A 21,396-nucleotide genomic window follows, 5' to 3' on the forward strand; every position below is an offset into this window, starting at 1 on the left:
ACTTTTATTAGTGGTACTTACTGTTTATTGTGTCTTAAATGTATGCATATGAATATAGGAGCATGTGAAAATGTACTTTCTAGAACATACCCAATAATGATGATGGCTAGTATCAATGCTTCTCATATTTCATTAATACAAAGAACAGTAAGAGGGGTGCTAATATAACCACAAGAGAAACAATAGAGTGGAACTTGCTGGCATGGGGAAATCCCTTGGAATTTGAGAGGAAACAAGAGATGTTTTTTGATAAAACAAATTAGGCTCAAATGGTCTCATATTCAGATTGAGAAATTTAGGTCTCAAAGGAGAGAATCATGAATGATGAATGATTAAAGGAAAAGATTTTGCAGCATGAATAACTGAGAACAACTGCAGTATATACTGTCTGGCAGTATACAACAAATTTTACTCAAGTTAGCAAAATCAGCTAAACCTGTGTCCTTTAGCTTAACTTAGCTCATTACTGAGTGAAAACCACACCTCTAAATCTCAGGCTACCCACCTCCACCTGAACACGAGCAATACATTTAAAATGTATCCTACCTTTACATCAAAAGATCATAGAATCATAAAATGGTTTGGTTTGGAAGGGACTTTAAAAACCATCTAGTTTCAGTCTCCCTGTGAGGGGCAAGGGCAACTCCACTAGCCCAGGTTCCTCAATCTACCATCCAAACCAGTTTTGAACACTTCCAGGGATGGAGTATCCACAACTTCTCTGGACAACCCATATTTCTGTCTCATTACCCCCACAGTAAAGAATTACAGTCCCACAGCAAAGAATTTTTTCTATATATCTAAACTAAATTTCCTTTCTTTGAGTTCAATAGCTATTAAATAGGCATGTAATTAGAAATTAGGTATGCTTGTACTTCTGTGTTATGAAAGTAGAAATTTTCAGCCTGACTGTAGCTGGTTTTGTGGGTTCACCACTGCACAAACCTGAAATAACCAAGTGTCTCCTATGGGTCAGCTTCTTACACAACACACAGAAGAACCTGTATTTGGGACAACACCTCCAGTGAGTAGGCTGCGGGAGTTCACCAGCAAGGGACCCAATTCCCCATATGGGGAAGGCTGGTAGACATCCTGAACCTCCCAGAAATCCTAGACCATCCTACACCACTTCACATCACACTCAGCAATTAGAGCTGGGATAAGAAGAAGAAAGAGCAGGGTATTAGGGGTTAAGGTGCTTGTCTTCCTAAGCAACCTTTAAACATGACAAAGCACTGGTTTTGTAGAAATGGATAAATGCACAGGTGTCTGTCAATTTTATGTACTGAAATACTTCCGCATTTTGCTTTGTGTGCACAACTTCTAGTTTTAACTAATTTTTAACAGTTTTAATTAAATTGTTGCTATTTAAATTCCCATTTTCTCACTTTCACCCTTCTTTCTTTGTTCTCCACCTTCCTGTGACAGTGTGACCAAAGGAATGTGTGGCGCCCAGCTGCCCGACAGGGCAGCTATGTAACTCCCGATTTGCCTGGCGGTAATTCGCGGAATTATCCAATGCAGAAAAATACGGAGAGCCAAATGTACACCAGATTCGCGGCGTAAACGAATGCCTTCTCCTTGCCTTCTCCCGTCTCGCCCCGTATTTGTAACGGCCGCCAGTATGAGTCTGTATCTTTGGGGTAGGGTTACATGTAGCTCTGTCAGTGCAGGGTTACAGTAGCTTTACGTCCCGGGAAGCGCAGTGCCGCTTGCGGGGGATGCCGGGCTGCGGGCGCGGGGCCCTCACGGCGCTGGGCGCCGCGCGCGCCGCCATGGAGACGCCAACGGCCGCTCCCGGCGCGCGCCGGCCCCTCCCCCCGCAGGCCTCGCGCCGCCGGGCACAGCGGCCGGAGCGCGCGGCGGGAGGGGGCGTGGCGGTGCCGCGTGCCCGCCTCGCTCCCCCCGCCCCCGCTGCCGCCCCCGCTGCCGCCCCGGCGTGCTGTCTGCACGGCCGCGGCCGGGCGCTCTCGCGAGATCGGCGTTGGCGCCGTGACCTCCATGTGAGCGCGGCGGCGCTCCCCGGTAAACAGAGCCCGGGCCGGGCGATGGCTTCCGGCGCATCCCCGTAGCCCTGCCCGCCGCCGGCCCGCCGGGACCCGCCGCGATCCGCGCTGCCTCGGCGGGATCGGGGAGCGCCGTGGGATCTGCTCCGCTCCCCTTCCTTCTCCCGTACCCCGCCGAGCGGGACGGGCGGCCCGGATTACGGGCGGGAGGGTCGCGCCCGCTCCGCCGGGTTTGAAATTCCTGCCCCGTCGGGCCAGACAAAGAGCGGGGTAGCGTCCGGACTCCTCCCCGGCACCTCCCACGCCGCGGGCGCTCACCCGCGGAGCGGACCCCGTTCCCACCCGCTGCCGTGTCTCGCATCCTTTGCCCGCGGGCGGGAGGGCGCGCACCATGTGGATCCAGGTCCGCACCATCGACGGCACGGAGACCCAGACCATCGACGACCTGAGCCGCCTCACCAAGATCGAGTGCCTGCGGGAGAAGATCGAGGAGACCTTCCGCGTGAGCCCCGACCGCCAGCGGCTCTTCTACCGCGGCAAGCAGGTGAGGCGGGATCTGCCCTGTGCAGGCGGGCCCCGGGGTCCCCCCTGATCCCGGGCCCGGCTCTTTGTGCGGCCCAGGGGTCCCCGTCTCCACCCATGGGCTGCTCTGTGAGCTCCCGCTTTTGTTTACTCCTGGGTCTGGGAGGAGGGGAGGGCAGCGGGGAGCCCACCCTGACAGAATGCTCTGGGCCCCCCGTTTTCCTCGATGAAGTAAAAACCCCAGTAAAAACCCTCACCGGGTCCTGGTGAAACCCCTTTGTGTGTTTGTTTTCCCACCTGAGCGGCGAGAGGCTCCTCCCCCGGCTCCCGCCTTCATCCTGCCCAAGTGACAGAAGCCGGAGGGATGCGGGGGGAAGGAGGGAGCTACCCCGCTCTCCCCGGCCCCGCCGCATCCAGGCCGGGAAGCGGCCCGACCGCGAGCGGTTTCCAGGGAAAAGGGCGCCCCGGGTCCGCACGTGGCGGGGCCGGGAGAGGCGGCGGCGCGGGGTTAAGTGGCGCGGGCAGGAGTTGTGATGCCACGGTGTCCTCGGCTTGTGAGACCCGGAGTGTCCCGGGCGGATAAGGGCAACTGCTCGTAGTCCAACGAGGCGCTTCATCCCCACCACGGGAAGCCGCTATGGCAGGGGTGACTGGCTGGAAAGTGTTCGTGAGGTGGAACCTCCCCTCGGGTGATGGTAAGGTTTTGTTCCGAATAGGTCGCCTCGGGCTGTAACTTCGCTGATGGGTGTAACCTTTGAAGCCGCGTTGCGTAAAGTGCGAGGTGTGCGCAGTGCTCGGGTAGTGAAAGTGAAGCATAGCTGTTACCTGACGCGGAAGGCACCGAATGTGTGGTGCATTTCAGGGAAAGTGACCCCGAAGATGCATCTTCTTGCAGAAGATGAGTGTTGAAGCGTTCACCTAAGCAGAGTAATGCACAGCAGTGAGACTTCTGCCTCAAAAGAGATAAAGTGTGTATCTTTACAAACGCGTAGAGAAATCTTACAAAATAGAAATTTAACTGTTAACCTGGGGGCGAGCATTAGTGGCTAGGTGCTAAGCCTAGATTTTGAACCAATAGCAAATGACTAGATTTTTGTGTTCTGCAGATTAGTGACAGTGAGCACTTGTGAGGACTGGTCTCTAAGGAACATTAGGTACAAATATGTGTTTTTCTGAAGGGGCCAAATCAAGGAACATGAGTCTTGGAGTTGTGTAACCTGCTTGACTTTGTTCTGTGCTAGCACTCTTCTTTGGGTATAGATGTTTATGTGTGGCAAACCCAAGGTTTTTACCCCTAATTCTTAATCTGAGGAAAAGGTAAGATAAACCTGTAATGATTGTGCTTTCCAGTGTAATCTGACAGTGGCCAGACCAATTATTGTGAACATTTTGGTTAACAGATGACTTGCTTGAGAAAATGGGATATATTAGTGAAATATTATAGCTGAAGTTGCCTACATGAGCAGCATGTGAGAGTTTGGTACTAGTATATGCAGTTTAGGACACAGTAGGGATCATGTTAGTGAAGAGTTAGGGAATTGGGTTTTTATAGTTTCACTTCCCATAAATGTTAATTTTCTTATAATTACCATGATTAATTCTGAAGTTTCCTTTTTGATTATGGGTTACTTTTCTGTTTCCATGGTGCTCATAAGAAAAAAGATGAGAAGGGTTGCTCTTGCACAAGTAAAACTGGATGTTGAGAACATGAAGCTAAATAACTTAATTCTCTTAGGGCGGTGATAAAATAAAATAATATTTATTTTAATATTAGGAATAAAAAAAGGTTGCTTTAGTTAAATGTGAGATGAACAGAAAGGAGTATCCTGATGTGAAAACTTAAACACCCTCTGAAGATTGCTGTATGTGTTGTAAAAAATATTTTTATTAGGTGAAACCCTTTTCTTATTTTATGTGGTTAGTGCTCAGTATGGTTAAATCTGTACAGTCTGCTAGTAGAACCATGATCCTGCTACTGAATGCTGCTTACTGTAGTCTGTTTGGGAACTTCCAGAAATCCTTGGATTTTGCAAGTGGTGGGAACCCTGGCTAAGTAATGTCCTGCTGAAAGTGGGAGGTATATGAGGTTATAAGGATGTGGAAACATAAGTGAGTCATTGTTTATGGGCTGAATTTCAACAGCACCATGTTCTTAGCTTGCAGTAGAGAACAATTTCAACTAAGATTTGAGCTGGAGCCATAATTTTGCAGTTTTTTAGGAGTCTTGGTGTCCAGTTAATGTAGTTAATGTGCTGTACTGTAATTTGCTGTTGTCTGATCTTCAAAGACAAATGCAAGAACTTAAGGGGTCAGTATTTCTCATGTCTTTTAAGGGTTAAAATACCCTAGAACTACTGGAAGAAACCTAGTGTTGTCATTAATGTAGTTCTTTGTATTACTGTTGAGTTGGGTTTTTTTTTTCCTTGTAAATGCCAGGAATAGCACTACTTTGTTGAATAGGTTTGCATCTTTTACTGCCAGAAGGACGTACCATTCACAAGAGACACTGAAGATTGACCAAGATAATATTGCTCTGTAACCTGTACAGGACATCCTCTGGGCTCCACATTTCTGCCAAGCTGAATGGCTCTACTAGCCACAGAAGTCAAGGCATATTCTAGATTGAGGTGGAACTTTCAGACAAAGTTTTTTTTATTCTTAACTCTGCAGTTAGCCAGAGAAGTCTACTGAACATAGAAACCTGCAGAGATGTTTCTTGCTTTCCCTCTTGAAGATCATTATCTGGAAGGATTTTCCTATAGGGCCACAAATATTATCTTATGCTGGAATAAAACATATTTTAACCTTATCCCACTACAGATTATTAACATCTAATATTTTTCTGCGTTATGTGCTAACTTTCAGTCAACTTGTTCTTAGAGAAATTCAGAAAAGCAAGACGACAGTTTGATTTCCAGCAGCATATTCTTTCTCCTAATTGGAAAGCATGTGAAAATGTTCGGAGAATAGAAATACTCAGTTTATTCATGAAACTGAAGGAGATATCTTTGCATTTTGAACTACCAGGGCAGATTTTCTGTAGTGCCAAGTTACCGTCATTGTGGGATTTCTAGTTTCTTTCAGTTACAGTACTGGAAAAGCAGAGCTGTAAAAGTACATGGAAGTTTAAATTTGAAAATGCACCAGAGAGCTTGAGGTTTTCTGTAATACTCTAACAGTATTAATACCTACTTATGTTTTGCATATAACTAAACATGCACACTCTTGTATTTCAGCAATATCTACTATTTGTGGAAGATAAGATCGAATGTTTTTTGTTGGCTTCTCTCATCATCCCATCCCACCCTGTTGGAATTTGAACTTGGTGAAAATTTGTAAATGACCATTGTTAAAAAACCCCATTATCTCAGTATCTTTTCCATAGTGCTTACCAAAGTAGGGGAAAAAAGACATTGGAGCCCAAAGGCTTCTTTGCCGATATATGTAGGAGTCAGTGACTGAAACGACTTTTGAAGTCATTAATCTTGTTGGTGAGGAAACCACTCCTAAGTTGTGTCATGGGAGACTGAAGTCAGCAGGAGGAGGTGAGAATGTTGAAGCTGTTTTATTTACTTGAGGTGAAAATTGCTGCAAATCAGGCCTACTGCACTGGAAGAAATTCAGCTCTGCTTTTGTGCACAAAGAAGTGTGGTAGTATTCATTGTGTTACTTAGCTGTGCAAGTTGAATATTTAAAGTCTAGTTTGTCAGACCCACACTGTAAGGCCCAAGTATTTGGGTTTTGTTTCTGTAAAATTTAACTGAAACAATAGAGGGGTAAGTGGAGTGGAGGAGCTTTAGCTTTGCATGAGAACATGCTTTTGTGGTAAAGTAGCTTCAGTAAAACATAGTTAAACAGTTAAAAGTCTGTCAATAGGGCATGCCTTTATTATACCAGACCTCTAGCTTCTGGGTAACCTGGGCTGGCACATGAATAGTGTGTGGAATCTCACGTGAGTTGAAGCCTCCAAACTTCAGGTTTGTATACTATATGTTTAAGTCCTTCTTAATACTTACAACTTGGGTGAATTTCCCAAAAGCTAGAAAAGCATACTTGTGAAGTCTTTCCCTCAGGAATGGGAGTGCTAAGCCTATTCATAGAACAATTGAGTTTCTTAGCACAGACTCTTCCCAGCTTTATTTTGCTTGGAAAATTGTAAATATTTTCAGCTGAAGCTGTCCAAACCCCATCTGCTTCAGGCAGAAATCTGGGGTGAGAAATCTTCAGCTGGAGCAGTTAAGTTTTTTGTTTTAGAGAAACAGTTTGAAAAAACCTTAGAAGGGAAGTAATTGCCATTCTTTGATGAAGCTGGTAACAAGTAGCTCTGTAGTGTGAGGAGAGTCAGCTGGAGACTTCAGGTCAGATATCAAACCGCATGCCAAAATTCCCAGCATAGGGAAATTCATGGTGTATACTCAAAGCTTACCTTGATAGTAGGTTTAGTAGGCCTGTGAGTAAGTTTTTATTATATGATTGCTGAAATGTTTTCAATGCTGACAATTAGATGTTTACTGAAATAATATTTTTGTTAAATTGTTATTGTAAAGCTACTAATGCAATTTACCATTCTTTGATCTGATTGTCTTTATTATTTAAAGCACTTAAACAAACTGAAGGCAAAGCAAATAAACATAGGTGAAAACTGAATACTTTATAGTGTTTTGTATGTATTATTTAAGTATTAGGAACCTGAAAGAGAATTATGTAACCTGTAAGAAATTGCAGCCAACTTTAGGGTTGTGTTTTATGGGATGTATATTTACTCCCAGAATCAGAGAATGCACTGAATTGGAAGGGACCCACAGGTATCATGGAATACAACTCTTCATCCTACACAGGACATCCCCAAGAGTCATACTGCACACTTGAGTCACACATTCATGTAATTTAGTTAGGATAGCTTAGTACATGTACTTTTTTAAATTAGCCTGGAAGCTCTTAGAAAAGGAATATTTTTTTATATTATTAAGAACTCCACAAACCCTTAGATACAGAGTGCAAGGCCTACACTGACGCTAGATTATGACAATCACTGATGCTAGATTATGATAATTTTCCATGGTAACATGTAATCAAATGTTGATATCAATAATACAGATAGTTATGAGTGGATTCTAGTCTTAAAAGTTATTAATTAAATCTCTGTTGTTAATGATTTAACTATAAAATTATGTAAAAATGTACTTGGTTATTGGGGTCTTTTTGGTGTGGTGTTTAGATTTTGTTGTTGATTATGGAAGCTTGAGATAATAACCAGTTCTTCATTACAGGTGTCCTCACAAGCTGCAGATAGCCATTTGCTCTCGCTGGCACCACTGTTGCTGAACTTCAGTTGCCTTTGCTATAGAAGCCCATACCATCATACAGGAGGTACTTGACCCTTCTCATCTAATCAGCGCAGGGATGGATGATTCTTTCCATGCTGCTGAAGATCTCTATGCAGCTATATATTTTGACATGCTTGTTTTTTTATTTTGTAATGACAGTATCAAATAACATCAAAGAGCATCCAGAAGACACCATGAACTTCTCTTTACTTAATTAGAAGGCTCCTTAAAATGGCAAAAGAAGAGAAACCTTGCTGCTCTAACTTCCAGCTAGAAGTTAATGAGCAACTGTTCCTTTAATGGGACTTAGAGTTTCATCCAAGAAGAAACTACCATATCTAAATTAACATTTTTTTTCTGTATGTCAATAACAAAGGAATAAATAATCTTCAGAACATAAACTGCATTATAAAAAAGTTTATCTTGGAAGAGGTGCAGACTTGAACCCTCTGAAGTCATTAGTTGAGACTGAACATAGCTCCCTTTACCGTGATTTTCTGATAAAGTCAAGAAGTCTTGCAGCTCTTGACTTTCAGCTGTTTTTGTGTTGATACTCATCTTGTACACTGGAATCTATTTTGGATTGTATTTATTTCAGACCAAAAGGTAAAAATATATTGGTACCACCTATATAGGTGGTACCACCTACCAACTCTGCAAATAGTTTTGTAGAAAAGGTGTAAAACCCTCTTGTTTATTGGTGAATGCAGGCTTTTGTTCTAAATTTTTTTTTTCCTGAAGCTCATACAGAGCTTCAGGAAAATTGTCAGTGTCTTCTCAGTGAAAGTTAGTCTTGTTATTTGAGTATGAAGATGACTAATGTACATTTATCATTATGTTTATACCAAGATTGGTGTGTAATTGCAGACCGTATCAGCAACAAGATTCTGTAATTTGTTTCTGTGTTGTGTGGCTTTTTATAGCATGCCAGACTTCCTCTTTGTGGGGAGAGTTGAACAAATGCAGCATATTTACACTGTGGTAGGATCAAACTCTTTGGTTGTAACTACAGTTGTAGAAAAGCCCTTTTTAGATTATGAAAGCTTCCATATTCTTCTTACCTAGGAATTATTTTTTGCTGTATGCTTTCTGTTGAGTCTGTGGGAATCTCTCTGAGGCTATGATACCTACTTCAGATAAGGTTAATTGATAGAAAGTAATTTGATACTATCCAGTGTTATGACTGTCCTTTTCCTTGTGTCCAGGGCAGGTCCTTAGCTGTTGCTTAACACACATAGGCAGTCAAAAAGGAGCATATTCTCTGATGTAAAGGCTAGTTTGTGTGACCTTGTTGGGGTTTTTGGTGGCATGACACATTCAAACGTTTTTGTAGGCTACTTTGAAATGTGAGCCTTGTGGCAAAAATTGACAGAACTGAGTTTAATTTGGACCATACTCTCCAGACACTACTAACTTCTTTGGTTACTGTGTTATGAAATGTTGTGATCTGTCTGCATTCTCTTTTGGAGGAGTATGGATCTAGAGTCTGTCAGAGAACTTGATTGTCCAGATAATTCACCTGCTTGTGTGTTTCTCTAAAAGAGAGCAAAGGCACAACAATGATTTCTTTTTAACTGATGAGTAAATTCTCCTCCTTGAAATTAGGGAATCATCTGTTATTTGCATTTATTTTTTAACAGCCAGCTATGAAACCCAAAACAGGGCAAAAAGCACTAGTAAGTCTAAACTGGAATTTCTTTTTTTATTTCTGAGGGTGACCCCTGGTTTCTTTGATATATCTTTTCAAGTACAATAGAAGTTATTTCCTATTTAGAAAAGTAAATCTGTATTGAAGTTAGATTTTGTCTAAGATTAGTAGGTGTAGCTATTTGGTTTATATTAGGATATCTGCTAAAAATACGGAGGGGAGAGTTAGGAGAGGCTTGCAGGAGTACCAGAGTACAACCAACATGAACAGAGTGTCTTTGTCTTGCAGAGTATATATGTAAAAACGACAGTTAAATGTGGGGAAAGAATAGTGAAGCCCAAGCCCACACTTCAGAACTGGTCTGCTGTAGACATGAGAGAAGAAGCCTGTAAACCTAGTAGATGTGCAGTCTCTGCTTAAAGATGTTTGCCTTCTTATCTTAATATAATGGATTGTTTGAGGAGTTGCATTGTTCAGGGCTGGAAATACCTTGGGCATTCAACAGTTACTGATAAATGTCTAAAACACTTCACTGATGGCTTCAAAACTGCCCCATGTGACAGAAGAATGTGGGATGTTTTAGTAGAATGATCACCAGACAAAATATTTTTTTGGCAGAGCAGACTATATGAAACCTGTAACAAATATTGTTAAAACTACTGTTGCATGAGGAGGAAGTGGATTTCTAGGAGTTTTGTATGCTTGAAGTCAGCCTATATTGAATCTGTAAAGACATTAACTTTCTTAGATGGTTGGTTACTAGATTCCCCCTTTATTTTGCTTTACTCTCTCTTGTAGCTGAGACAACTGTACTTCCATGTGAAAGTGTCACTACACAGTTACTGTAAAAACCTGACCATGTGCCTACTACTCTGAATGTGGTTAATGCATGTATTTAAAGATATCAGAATCCTTAAGCATTCTTTTGAATAGCATCCAGGTGGAGGTACAGTTTTTTAAAGTGAAATTCAAAATACTGGTTAGGTTCTCTTTCAGCTTTGAAAATGTAAGCAAACGGAGCACTCCCTGAGAATGGCTGAAGTCCATAAACTAAGGGTCCAGTGTTGGGTAGTAAAGGTTATTGAATTGTTTTTGTCCTGAGCCAATCCCATTGCCCAAAATTCACTACTATGTGCTGAAAAGCTGGTTTTGAGTTTTCTGTTACTAGGTGCTGGTTAGAGGTATGTTTGAATATTTCTGTGGAATTTAATTCCAATGGCCCGCTTCAGGCAGGAAAAGTTAGTTTTGTACATCAGTCTTAATGTGGAAAATACATGAAGTTCTGGAAGTCCACTGTGCTTGCTTCCAGTAAGTACCCATCTGGAAATTACAGATTCTTATTTCTTCAGACTAATACCCTCTGCATAACTTCTGACAAATTCCTAACCGATTTTTTTACTAAACTTGAGCTTGAAGATCTTTACTCTTACACATTTCCTGTTAGATTTGCCAGGTGCATATAATGCCTGTGCAGAATAAGATTGTCACTTAATTTTTCATTCTACTTTGTAGTAGAATGAAAAGAGCTCACCTGCATTCATTATAGTTTATTTCATCTGTATTGCTAGATACAGACAGATTTCTTGGAAAAGAAAACCTTGGAAGATGCTTAAAGGCACACTTTCATAGGTATTTAAAGATCTCGATTGTCAAGTGCAATGGCTGGATTAAGGTCACGCTGCTCCTGGATCACACATTAAGATATAAGAATTACTATGTGCTTTCTTGAGACGTCTCTGTACCTGCTGTAGAAGACATAATGAGCTGTCCTTCTGCTGGTTGTTGTAGGTAGTGTGATAGTAATTGGTAAATTACTTGTCAGGCAATTTTTTTTACCCAAGTAATGCAGTATCATATACCACATTCTGCATGATTATTCATGTTCATGTAAGTGCAGCTTCTACATGCTTTTAAAGTAATTTGTGGCTTGATGTTTCAGGACAGTTCTTCTAACAGTGATAGAAGGTAGGTATCAATTCCAGTATTGCATTTCTGTGGCTGCTCTTGTGTAGTAGTGTAAGCTCAGTGCTGTGTTACCTTTAAGTATTTATAAAAACCTTCTCTAGGGCTGTTTTGAAATTGATAGTGTCTGTAACACATGATGATGAAAATACATTTTGAAGATGTTGTCTGTTTATCAACTTACATGTATTTACAATAGTGATAGAGTGTTAGATACAGTAAAGCTAGTTGTTCTTTAGTGTTGTTTTATTCAGAATGTGTTAATGAAACCTTAAAAGCTTTTGAAGCATGCCAGTCTTTAAGAGGAGTTGAAACTGAAAGTGAAATCTACTGCCAAGGAAAAAAAAAATCCATTTTTTTCTTACAGCAGTAGGATCAGAAGAGCTAGTAAAATGTCATAAATGAAATTGCTTGTTCAGTTGTTTTTGCTCTAGGACATGTTCTAATCAACCATTAAGAAATCATAGCTGAGTTGAAGGAGATTGATTATCTGATACTTGTGTGATTACTTTTGTTTCTCATTTGCATATATGAACTTGTGATTGACAAGTGACCTTAAATGCTTATTAAGCATGTAATGTTTGTTTCTTTTATTTTAATGTGCTGTCCATACAAACATATTTTTAGGGAATCTTTTCAGTGTCTTTATGCACCAGAATGGGATAAAATTGGCTATTGTAATCCAAGAAAAATCATCATAAAATCATCATAAAAACCATCTGCTCTCCTGTGTGAAATGGATTTCTTTAAATACTGTTTTCTCACTTTGTTACTCCAAGAATTTCATTTGTCAGTGAAGAAGTAATGGCTAGGCATAGGTATACTTGAAGATTCTCATATTAGTTCTTGCAAGTCAAAAAGCATGTGATTGATTCTGCTGGTTGAATTTCTGTGGTATTCTGCTTTGTTTCTAGAACCAGACACTGTTGTAGTGTATCTACTTGGTCTAAATTTATACAGTTGCTCATACTCAGGAACATACTTCTTGCTCATACAGGCAGGAGCACTTTCCCTATCACGTTTGGAGACATGTGAAGTGTGTTTGTAGTAATCTTAAGCTCAAAGCACAGTAACAGACTTAAGTGTGGCCTCACTAATCATATAATAATCTGGTGTCATGAAATATTCCTACAGAGAGTATAAGTGATAAAACCTGAGGGGAAAAAACAAGCCATAAACTGTTTGGCAGATCACATAATCATAGCATGGTTTGGGTTCAAACAGGCTGTAAATATAATCTTGTTCCAAATGCACTGCCATGGGCAGGGACACATTTCACAGACCAGATTGCTTAGGGCCCCATCCAGTCTCTCCCTGAACACTTTGAGGAATGGGGCATCCACAGGTTCTCTGGGCAACCTGTTTCAGTGTCTCACCACCCTCTGTAAAGAATTTCTTAATATCTAATCTGAAGAACCAGTTGTCTTTGAGGTTTGAAGCCATTGCCTCTTGTTTTGTTTACATGCCCTTATTAAAGATTCCCTTCCAACTTGGAGGCTCCCTTTGGGAAGTGGAAGTTTCCATTAGATGACCCTTAAGCCTTCTCCAGGCTGAAAAATCTCAGTTTCCTTGTAGGAGAGATGCTCCATCTCCATCCCTCCAGTCATGCTTTTGGCCTCCTCTGGACTCACTCCAACAGGTCCATGTCCTTCCTGTGCTGGGCCCCAGAGCTGCTGCAGCCCTGCAGGTGGGGTCTCAGCAGAGCAGAGGGGCAGAATCCCCTCCCTGGCCCTGCTGCCCACCCTGCTCTGGATGCAGCCCAGGACACGTGTGGCTCTCTGGGCTGGGAGTGCCCATGGCTGGGTCATGTCCACCCTGTCACCACCAGCACCTGAGCCCTTCTCAGCAGGGCTGCTCTGGTCTGTTCATCCCCAGCCTGTGTTGGTATCAGGGTATCGCTCTGATCCAGGTGTGGCACTTGATTTAGTAAACCTCATGAGATTCCCATGGACACACTTCTCCATCCTGTCCAAGATGGGATGTCTGGACATCCCATCTTTCAGGTGTGTTAAGAGCACTGTTCAGTCTGGTGTCATCTGCAAACTTGATGAGAGGGCACACAATTTCATTGTCTGTGTCATTAATAAAGATTAATTAAATAAGATTTGGACTTTGAGCCATTGACCACTACCCTCTGGATGCCACCATTCAACCACTTTCTCAACCATTTAATAGTCTAATTTTTTATATATTTATTCTGTAAATCAGATGACTTTGCTGTCATCAGTTTGTTTGGCTGTCTGTTCATCAAAGCTGACTAGACCAAATGACAGATTATTTAGGTTGGAAAGGACCTCTGGAGGTCATCTAGTCCAACCCATGCCCACCAAGGCAGGGAAACTTTCAACAGGTCATTAGGAACGTGTCCAGGTGGGTTTTGAATGCCTACAAAGAGGAGACTTGTCTTACTGTTGTGCAAGAATAGGTAGTTTGGGCATGGTGGTATGTGTGTATGTATGTGTGCTTGTTGTTAGGGAAGGCAGCTTGTTACTCAAGGCCTAGCCTTATGTCTTTGTTTCTGTCTGTGTTAAATATAATCATTCCTGGACAGGTGGGGGTTTTTTTGTTTGTTGTTGTTGTTTTTTGTGGGTTTTTTTTTTTTTTTGTTGTTTTTGGTTTTGTTTTTGGGTTTTTTTTGTGGGGTTTTTTTTTTGGTTGTTGGTTTGTTTTTGTTTTGTTTTTAAGTTGGGGTTTTTTTACCTTTCGTGCTAATAGGGAGGACTTACTTGTGGATTAATTATGTCACTTAATCTGCAATCATAACTGAAGAATAGATTGCGAGGACTAGACACAAGACATTAACCTAGCTATTGTAGGTATTTCAGGGTTTTCAGATTTACATCTTTACTGAATTAACTTTTAACTTTAAGTTTTAAACTGCAGTACCTCAAAATATTTTTCTGTCAGCCTGCACAGGATCTGTCCTGAGAGAGCAGGAACAAAGGCAGGAGAGCAAGCTCTCATCTCCATGCTGCTTATATACTTTTTGTTGAACAGGGACAAAGTTACCATTTTTTCTCCATTGCATTAGCTTTCAGAAGATTTCCTTATACCACAGGACTCTAGGAACTACACTGTAATCTCTGCCACAGCCTGTGCAATCCAGTTGGAACAGAAAAATTGAGAAGTTATGTATCTCAAATAACATCCAATTTATTCATTATTTCAGAATTAGCCTCTTTTGCAGATGTACTGCTGAACTTTTTAACCATTTTGCAACCGCTTGGGAGGGCCTTCATCTTAAATGCGGTTTGGAGTAGTGATCAGAAACAGTAGCAATGTGGATACCTTTCCAGTGCATTTTTGCAGTGTCATTATTTGTCTTTGTTTTGGGTTTATCTGTACTTTGAATATAAGAATAATGCTTTAAACTTATTAACAGTGAAAATGCTTGTGGTGTGAAAAGCCCACAAATCCTGGATTGTAGTAGGACTGCAAGAACGCTTCTATGCCCTTTGTGAAAGAGCTGTCAAAAGTGTAGGAAGTTATGACAGGCGGGGATGGAAAAGGTTACTTAAGCACCTTACTTCTCAGTATGAAGAAGGTCCAGGCATGTGAGGTGGTGTTGGTAGTCACCTGGACAATTACAGCTACTGGAGATTTCTGCTTCAGACTTGCATTTAAGTGACTTTAATAGTCACAGCATGAAAGTCTTCAGTATGGTTTTGTGTGCTGTGTGTTGAATGGGTTTGAAAATGGGCAGCTGAGTAAGATTCTTTCCTGTACTTGTTGATCAGACAGCTGTGTCAGCTTCAACTCAAACTAAATACTCCTGTTCACAGGTCTTAGCTGTGAGTGCAGTAGTTATCATCAGTAAGGAAAGTTAATTTTTTTTGCAAGATTTTAAGTTCATGGAAGAAGAACTGGTTCATTGATTGACTGTCAGCTTCTGTTCATAAGAGTCCTCTGCCATTTAGAGTTGTTTTGAAAAAGCAGAGGGGATGGAGAAAGAAATATGAATTCCAGTTTTGTCTATCCTAAGATCGTTTGCATGTTAGAGAAACTATTAGTGAGAAACTGGAGAGGTGCTCCTTTTTTTTTCTTTCTGTTCCTTCTTCCCCCTCTTTTTCTTATTGTGTGGATACTGTCCACAAGCTGATGAAAGCTGTTCTGTTTGAAACAACTTATGAAACATCATTTGGTGTTGAAAATAACACCAATTGTTCTTCAGAAAAGGGGTAGATAACTTTTTTTTTTTGGCTAGAATAGTTTGGAAAGATGTCAGTTTTTCAGTCATGCATGTTTTTTCAGTCATGCATGTTTTTTTCCCACTGCAGTGTGAAGTAAAGTGTAGCTAATACTGATTTTGCTATCTCAAAGCAATGCATTATACTTTCAGGTGCATCAGATCTCTGCTTCAAAAATGCTCTAGGTCATTAAGGATATTTAATTGATCAAAGCAGCAGTACTGCTTCTTCTATTTCCTAGTGCATAATTTGTCATTTTTTAGTGTTTCTTAGCTTAATTGTAAGTAGGTGACATTGGTCTGTATAGAGGTCTGTTCCTAGTTTTAAGCCTTCCAGTGATTTTTAAGCAATGAAATTATGTTTGCAGTTTGCTTGAGGAGTTTGTGTTTTCATATACTCAAGACATAGGCTTTTATTTATCAGTAAGATATGCCTTCCCTCTTCTGGTCTGCATGATTATTGTCTATAAAAAGAAGATTTAAAACTACTAAGGTAGCTTAAGGTAGAATTTTACAAGTGCACATTTCTTTTGACAGCTTGAAGATGGACACACTTTGTTTGACTACAATGTTGGACTAAATGACATAGTTCAGCTTTTGATACGTTCTGATTCTGAAGCTCCTACCACTGCATCTGTGACAGATCAGGATGGAGAAGTCAATCCCTGTGCTGTTTCCAACTGCAAGAATAAAGTAAAAAAAACAAACAGTGGATCACCCAGTCAGCCATCTACATCATCTCGCTCGTTTCTCATTGATCCTGGCATTGGATTGTACAAGGTATGTACAAACTTCACTCCTGTGTATTTAATTTTTTTTTAGAAAAGTACTGTTTCATTGTTGCAAAGAGTGTGTCCTCACTGCTTTCTTTTATGCTTTAATTCCCCAATTTGGCTTAAATGAAATTCACATAATTTAAACTGACTCTTGGAGGGTCATGAGCCTGTCCCTTGCACCAATCTCACTTTTCAGGAGAGTTCTTAAACTCTGACACACTGTGTTCTTCAAAATAGGTTCTTGACCAGCTTAAAGGAGTTGTGAAACAAATACTTTCTTGTGGACAAAAGAAGCTAATAAAGAAAATGTGTTAAAATGTAGCTTTTACCCTTCTTTTTTCTTCAAGCTTTCCAAATAATTTTTTAAGTACTAATGTTTCGGTGCTGCATTAGAACTAGACAAATTGTGGAAATACACAATTTCTTTAAGCTATGTTTTATGTAGTGATACCTTTTTTAATGTAGGTTTTTTAGGAATTGCATACCTAGTATTCATTTAGTTTTGTACCTTGTTGAATTTTTCAGTATTGTCATGAAGGATTACATCAGAGTATGAAAAATTTAATTTAATTTAAACAGAAAAGCAGTTTCCAGATTGCTAGCTTATTGAATATTATTTTGCAGGGAAATGTCCACAATTACAGAAAAGGAAGGGAGGTTGAGGTTGCCATAAATGCAACTTGCTAACTTAAATGCAACTTAAGTGTTGCCTGAAGTCTTTGAAGAATTAACAAATCTGGCTGAGAAATCCATGATCTGGGTCACTTCCTGGCTGATCTTGCACCTGGCTGACGCAAGGTCTAAGGATGGAGCAATGTCTGGAGTGAAGCAGATGGCTCATGGCCCTGTGTTGTTTCAGTGGGGTACAAAGGAAGACTTGCACCAGCCATTGGCCTCACTTCTTCACCATGTATGACAAACCTTGCTAAAAGTCTGTTTTCTTTATGACATAAGGATGTGCACAAAGACTATCAGGCAGAGAGGTCAGGGAGCCTTCACTGCCACCTCAGCAGATGGACTAAAGTGCTTATTTTACCTTTTGTATCAACTCTAAATTCTGACCAAAAGTTATTAAGATCTTTATTAAGTCCAATTTGCACAGTAATTTTCACACACCTAGGAATGCAGATGAAAAAAGAACGTCTGTCCAACTAAGACCACAGTCACCACAACCCCACCTGTAACATAAAATTGTTACTTTTGGGTAGAACCAAAATTATAATATAGAAAGAGTATTTTTGGGACAAAAGACAGAGGGGGGAAAACACTTCTGCTTGCTTGGTATAGGCTGAAAATGTCTCTCCTCCTTTCCTGAAGGGACACATTTAGGTGGGCTTTGTCCCTCCCAGTTGCCTTGGAGCAGACCCAGGAATATTTATTCATACACATATGAATGTGTATTAGTGTTTGGGAATATTTGTTATTATAGTTGAAAAAAAAATAGTTATACACACATATATATGTATTTATACACACACATATATATACACATATATACACACATATATACATATATATAAAAAACATTTATTAGTATATATGGGTATTAACATATATGAATATATGTATTTCTAGTGCTAACAGATCTCTGACTATTACCTTCTCTCATGACACATACTAACATTCTGTGGTTAGTGCATTGCTCACTGGTAATCCTGAACCCACTTCCTATTCCTTCAATGAACTGCACTATTGGTGAATCTGGATTGTGGATGTTACTGAACACAACCAGACATAGTGCAGAATTAATCAGGAACCAAGCCCAGTGGCACCCAGCTCTCTGATCTGTGAAGTCCAGCTGGAACACTGGGGGTTCATTCTCTGCCCAATTTCTGTAGCCTTAAGGCTGCCAAATGTATACAAGGTAATTTCAGTTAGACTTCTGTTCATTCGCTGAGGAATCAGGAAGTCACAAAATCAATAGCCTAAATATTGCACTCAAGCTTGTGTGCTTCCTTTTTCTTTTATATCCATTTATTACAATGGAAGGGGCTCCAGTTCTTCAGTTCTTAAGCTTTACAATTAATGGAGTGTAAAAGGTAGTGTAAGAAAGGATGAAGAGAATGATGGGGAGATGGGAGAACACAGCAGATAGACTGATCCGAGGAAAAGAGTACTAGAATGATTATTTTTCAAGAATGTTACATTTCAAGGTGTTAAATGTGAAGTAGTCTCTTAGCTGCTTTGTTCAGGATTAAATCAGAAAATACAACAGAGAATGGTGATATCAGCAAGCATACTCAAGGAAACCTATTTTGTCAAGTCAGCTGAAATTTTTGTGATGTCTTATTCCAGAGAGCTAACACTTTCTCCTTCATTACTTGTGGAGTGATTACTTTTTCAGTCAACAATGTGTTTCCAATATATCTAGAGAAAATCAAGGATATAGTAATTTCACTGTTTGCTATTTATAGATAATGGTATGAATGGATAAAAGGATTTCTAATTACAGTATTTGAAATCTTTGAAGAATGTGTTTTTACCCTGTATGGCAGTTCAAAGGTTGCAAACTTACTTTATACAAGTTAGTAAAAAAGGCCTAGAGCCTAATGAACTAAGGTAGTTTGGGGGCTAAATAGGTGGGTCTGTTTAGTGATTTTTTCATTTCATTGTCAAACAATAAAGAGTAGTCTACTTACTCAAATAAATGTTTTGTTATAACTTACTCTGTCTGAGTAAAGTCCTGTGTCTCCTTGGATCTTCAACCAGAGCTAAACTCAACAAGATACCTATTTACTTACTCCATGCTGTAGGCAGTCCAAACCTCTGTGTCCTGCTCTCTCTTCCTGATTTCAGCGACCAGAAGGAAAGTTAGTTGGTATGGAACCTGCAATTCAAAAACCTATTATTTAAAAATAATAGTAGAGTTGGTATTGGAAACAAAAGTTAATAATAAATTATTGTTAGATGGTTAAAATAGTGATTTAAACAGAGTTTCTCTATGTGGTCATTGTATATTATATAAATCAGAATATTTTAACTTGTTATATAGCCCAGTTGTACCTGACATCTGATACAGTTCTGTGGGCTCTGAAGGACTAGTAGTGGATGGATTTATGTGCAACTCTTGTTACTAAGAATTGTTAGTGGTATCTGGTCTAAGAACTGGGATACCATCCCAAGATGGACTTGGCATGAGTGAACAACATTACCTTGGCTAAGCAATGGCCAAAAAAGAGGAATAACAGCATGTTGCAAGAGAACAGTTACAGTAACAGTGACTTGGGCATGCAGGAATGATGTTAGAAAAAAGAAAGCTCTTTCAGAAGCATGTATGTGTTTCATTTTCTAATTCTAATATGGTCAATTTTTCTGAAAAAACACTGACTGCAGTGAAAACATTTTAGCCAAGAACATTAACTTGGAATAAAAAACCACACAAATGGAATCTGTAATTAAAATCAGTGTTTGTTTAATACTGTTCACAAATAGCTACTAATAAAACAGTTCTTAAACCAAACTCCACTCACACAAAATAGTTGTATTATGCTCCTCATGAGTCTGTGGTAATAATTATTTGCTCTTACTCTTTGCAAGCGTGGGAAGTATGTTGTGTAATTATTCCCATCTAATTACATACGCATGTATTATGAAGGAATGATTAAGCAACTTTACATTGATGTATTGTTTTGTTATTATTTTTCCATTTTTTGTTGTTCTGGATCTGGATATGACGGATTTTAACTTGCCTAACATGGCGTCTTTGGCATTTGCATAACTGGTTACATGAAGTAGCAGCAGATGGGGAATCCTTAATAGTGTGTATCTCATCCAGCTCTATTTTGGAGAAGAGGAAGTAGAGCACCACTGAGCTGCAACTAGTTCAAACATGTAAGATTACATAAGGATGCCTTCATGAAGGTTCTTTTGAGAAATGTCAGAATTCACTGTTTATATTTAAAATAGATATATGTAAAATAAGGCTGTCCTCCTCTGATTTGTTTATCATGTGACTGAAATTGTCATCCTGGTAATAAGCTGTACTTTGAATACTGTAGATTCTAAGAAAGTAAAAATAAAAATACACATTGGTGTTTTACATATGTGGAAGAACAAAACATTAGGTTTAGGAAGTTATCTGAAGAACAGGAATGGCAAGAGTGAACCAGGAATTCCTTTACTGGGATAAACTTGTTAGCTCAAACTGTTGTCAGTTGTGCTTTCAGATACCAAAGGATTGCTTCACTCTAAATACTAAAACTTTTTGATTTTTGCTCCTATGGAAATACAATAAGATTGTACACATCTTAGAAATTAGCCTTTGGAGTGTGTGAGAGTAAGTACCTGTCTGGCACGATGCTGATACCCGACAAAGACTGTAGCTTAAACCATATGTGTATTTATGTATACGCATATCTGCCTGTGTGTCTCATTGATAATTAAAGATTTTTAATCTGCAGTAATTCTGTTGTAATATTTTTTTAATAGTTGGTGTACTGTTGAAGTGGTTTTTAAATATTTTCTTTCAGTGTTCTCTGTATTATTAAAGGAACATTTGTTTATTACCTGAGGATGAGAAAATACAACAAGATTTAGAATAGTAAAATGGTTTGGTTGCTTAATGCCAGTAGTAATACTGTGAGTACAGAAGGGAGAAATTCTGGAGATGAGTTCCATTTCTTACAGTCATAACATTCTGGCTGACTCTGGTGGCAACCTAGCTCCATTTTTTTCCTATCTATCCTTGAGTCTTTAATGATTAAAAAAATCTTGCAGGACAGAAAAGCAGAAAGTTAAATTAACAGTTCCAGGTTGGAGGCTCAGGAAGGTCTGTAAACCTTTGGTTTTGAGCTAGTATTTTAATACTGTGTGTGCTTATCATAGCCATAAAGAACAATGGGTGAAACAAAAGGAAAGGACAATGGAAGAGATCAAGCAAATTTTTGGATTTGAAGGTAAAAAAAATAGCATTGGTTTTTAAAATTACATATAAATTATATTCATACCAGATTTTAATGAAGGAAGAATA

General features: G+C 39.9%; 1 protein-coding gene across 6 annotated transcripts in view; it reads left to right on the forward strand.

The window, feature by feature from the left end:
* The first annotated feature begins 1,827 nt into the window (after positions 1-1,827).
* Positions 1,828-21,396, forward strand: part of UHRF2 (ubiquitin like with PHD and ring finger domains 2) — an 82,730-nt gene continuing 63,161 nt past the window's right edge. For 2 of the 6 annotated variants that reach the window (XM_064404632.1, XM_064404633.1), the window contains exons 1-2: positions 1,828-2,550; positions 16,189-16,431. In XM_064404632.1, the coding sequence (XP_064260702.1) occupies positions 2,398-2,550; positions 16,189-16,431 (396 nt within the window). In that variant the 5' untranslated portion in view covers positions 1,828-2,397. Of the gene's footprint in view, positions 2,551-2,944; positions 3,224-16,188; positions 16,432-21,396 lie in introns of those variants that run through there. The other 4 variants (XM_064404635.1, XM_064404636.1, XM_064404634.1 and 1 more) reach the window with 3 other exon arrangements.

Source organism: Passer domesticus, chromosome Z (assembly GCF_036417665.1).
Source record: "Passer domesticus isolate bPasDom1 chromosome Z, bPasDom1.hap1, whole genome shotgun sequence".
Classification (NCBI taxonomy): domain Eukaryota; kingdom Metazoa; phylum Chordata; class Aves; order Passeriformes; family Passeridae; genus Passer; species Passer domesticus.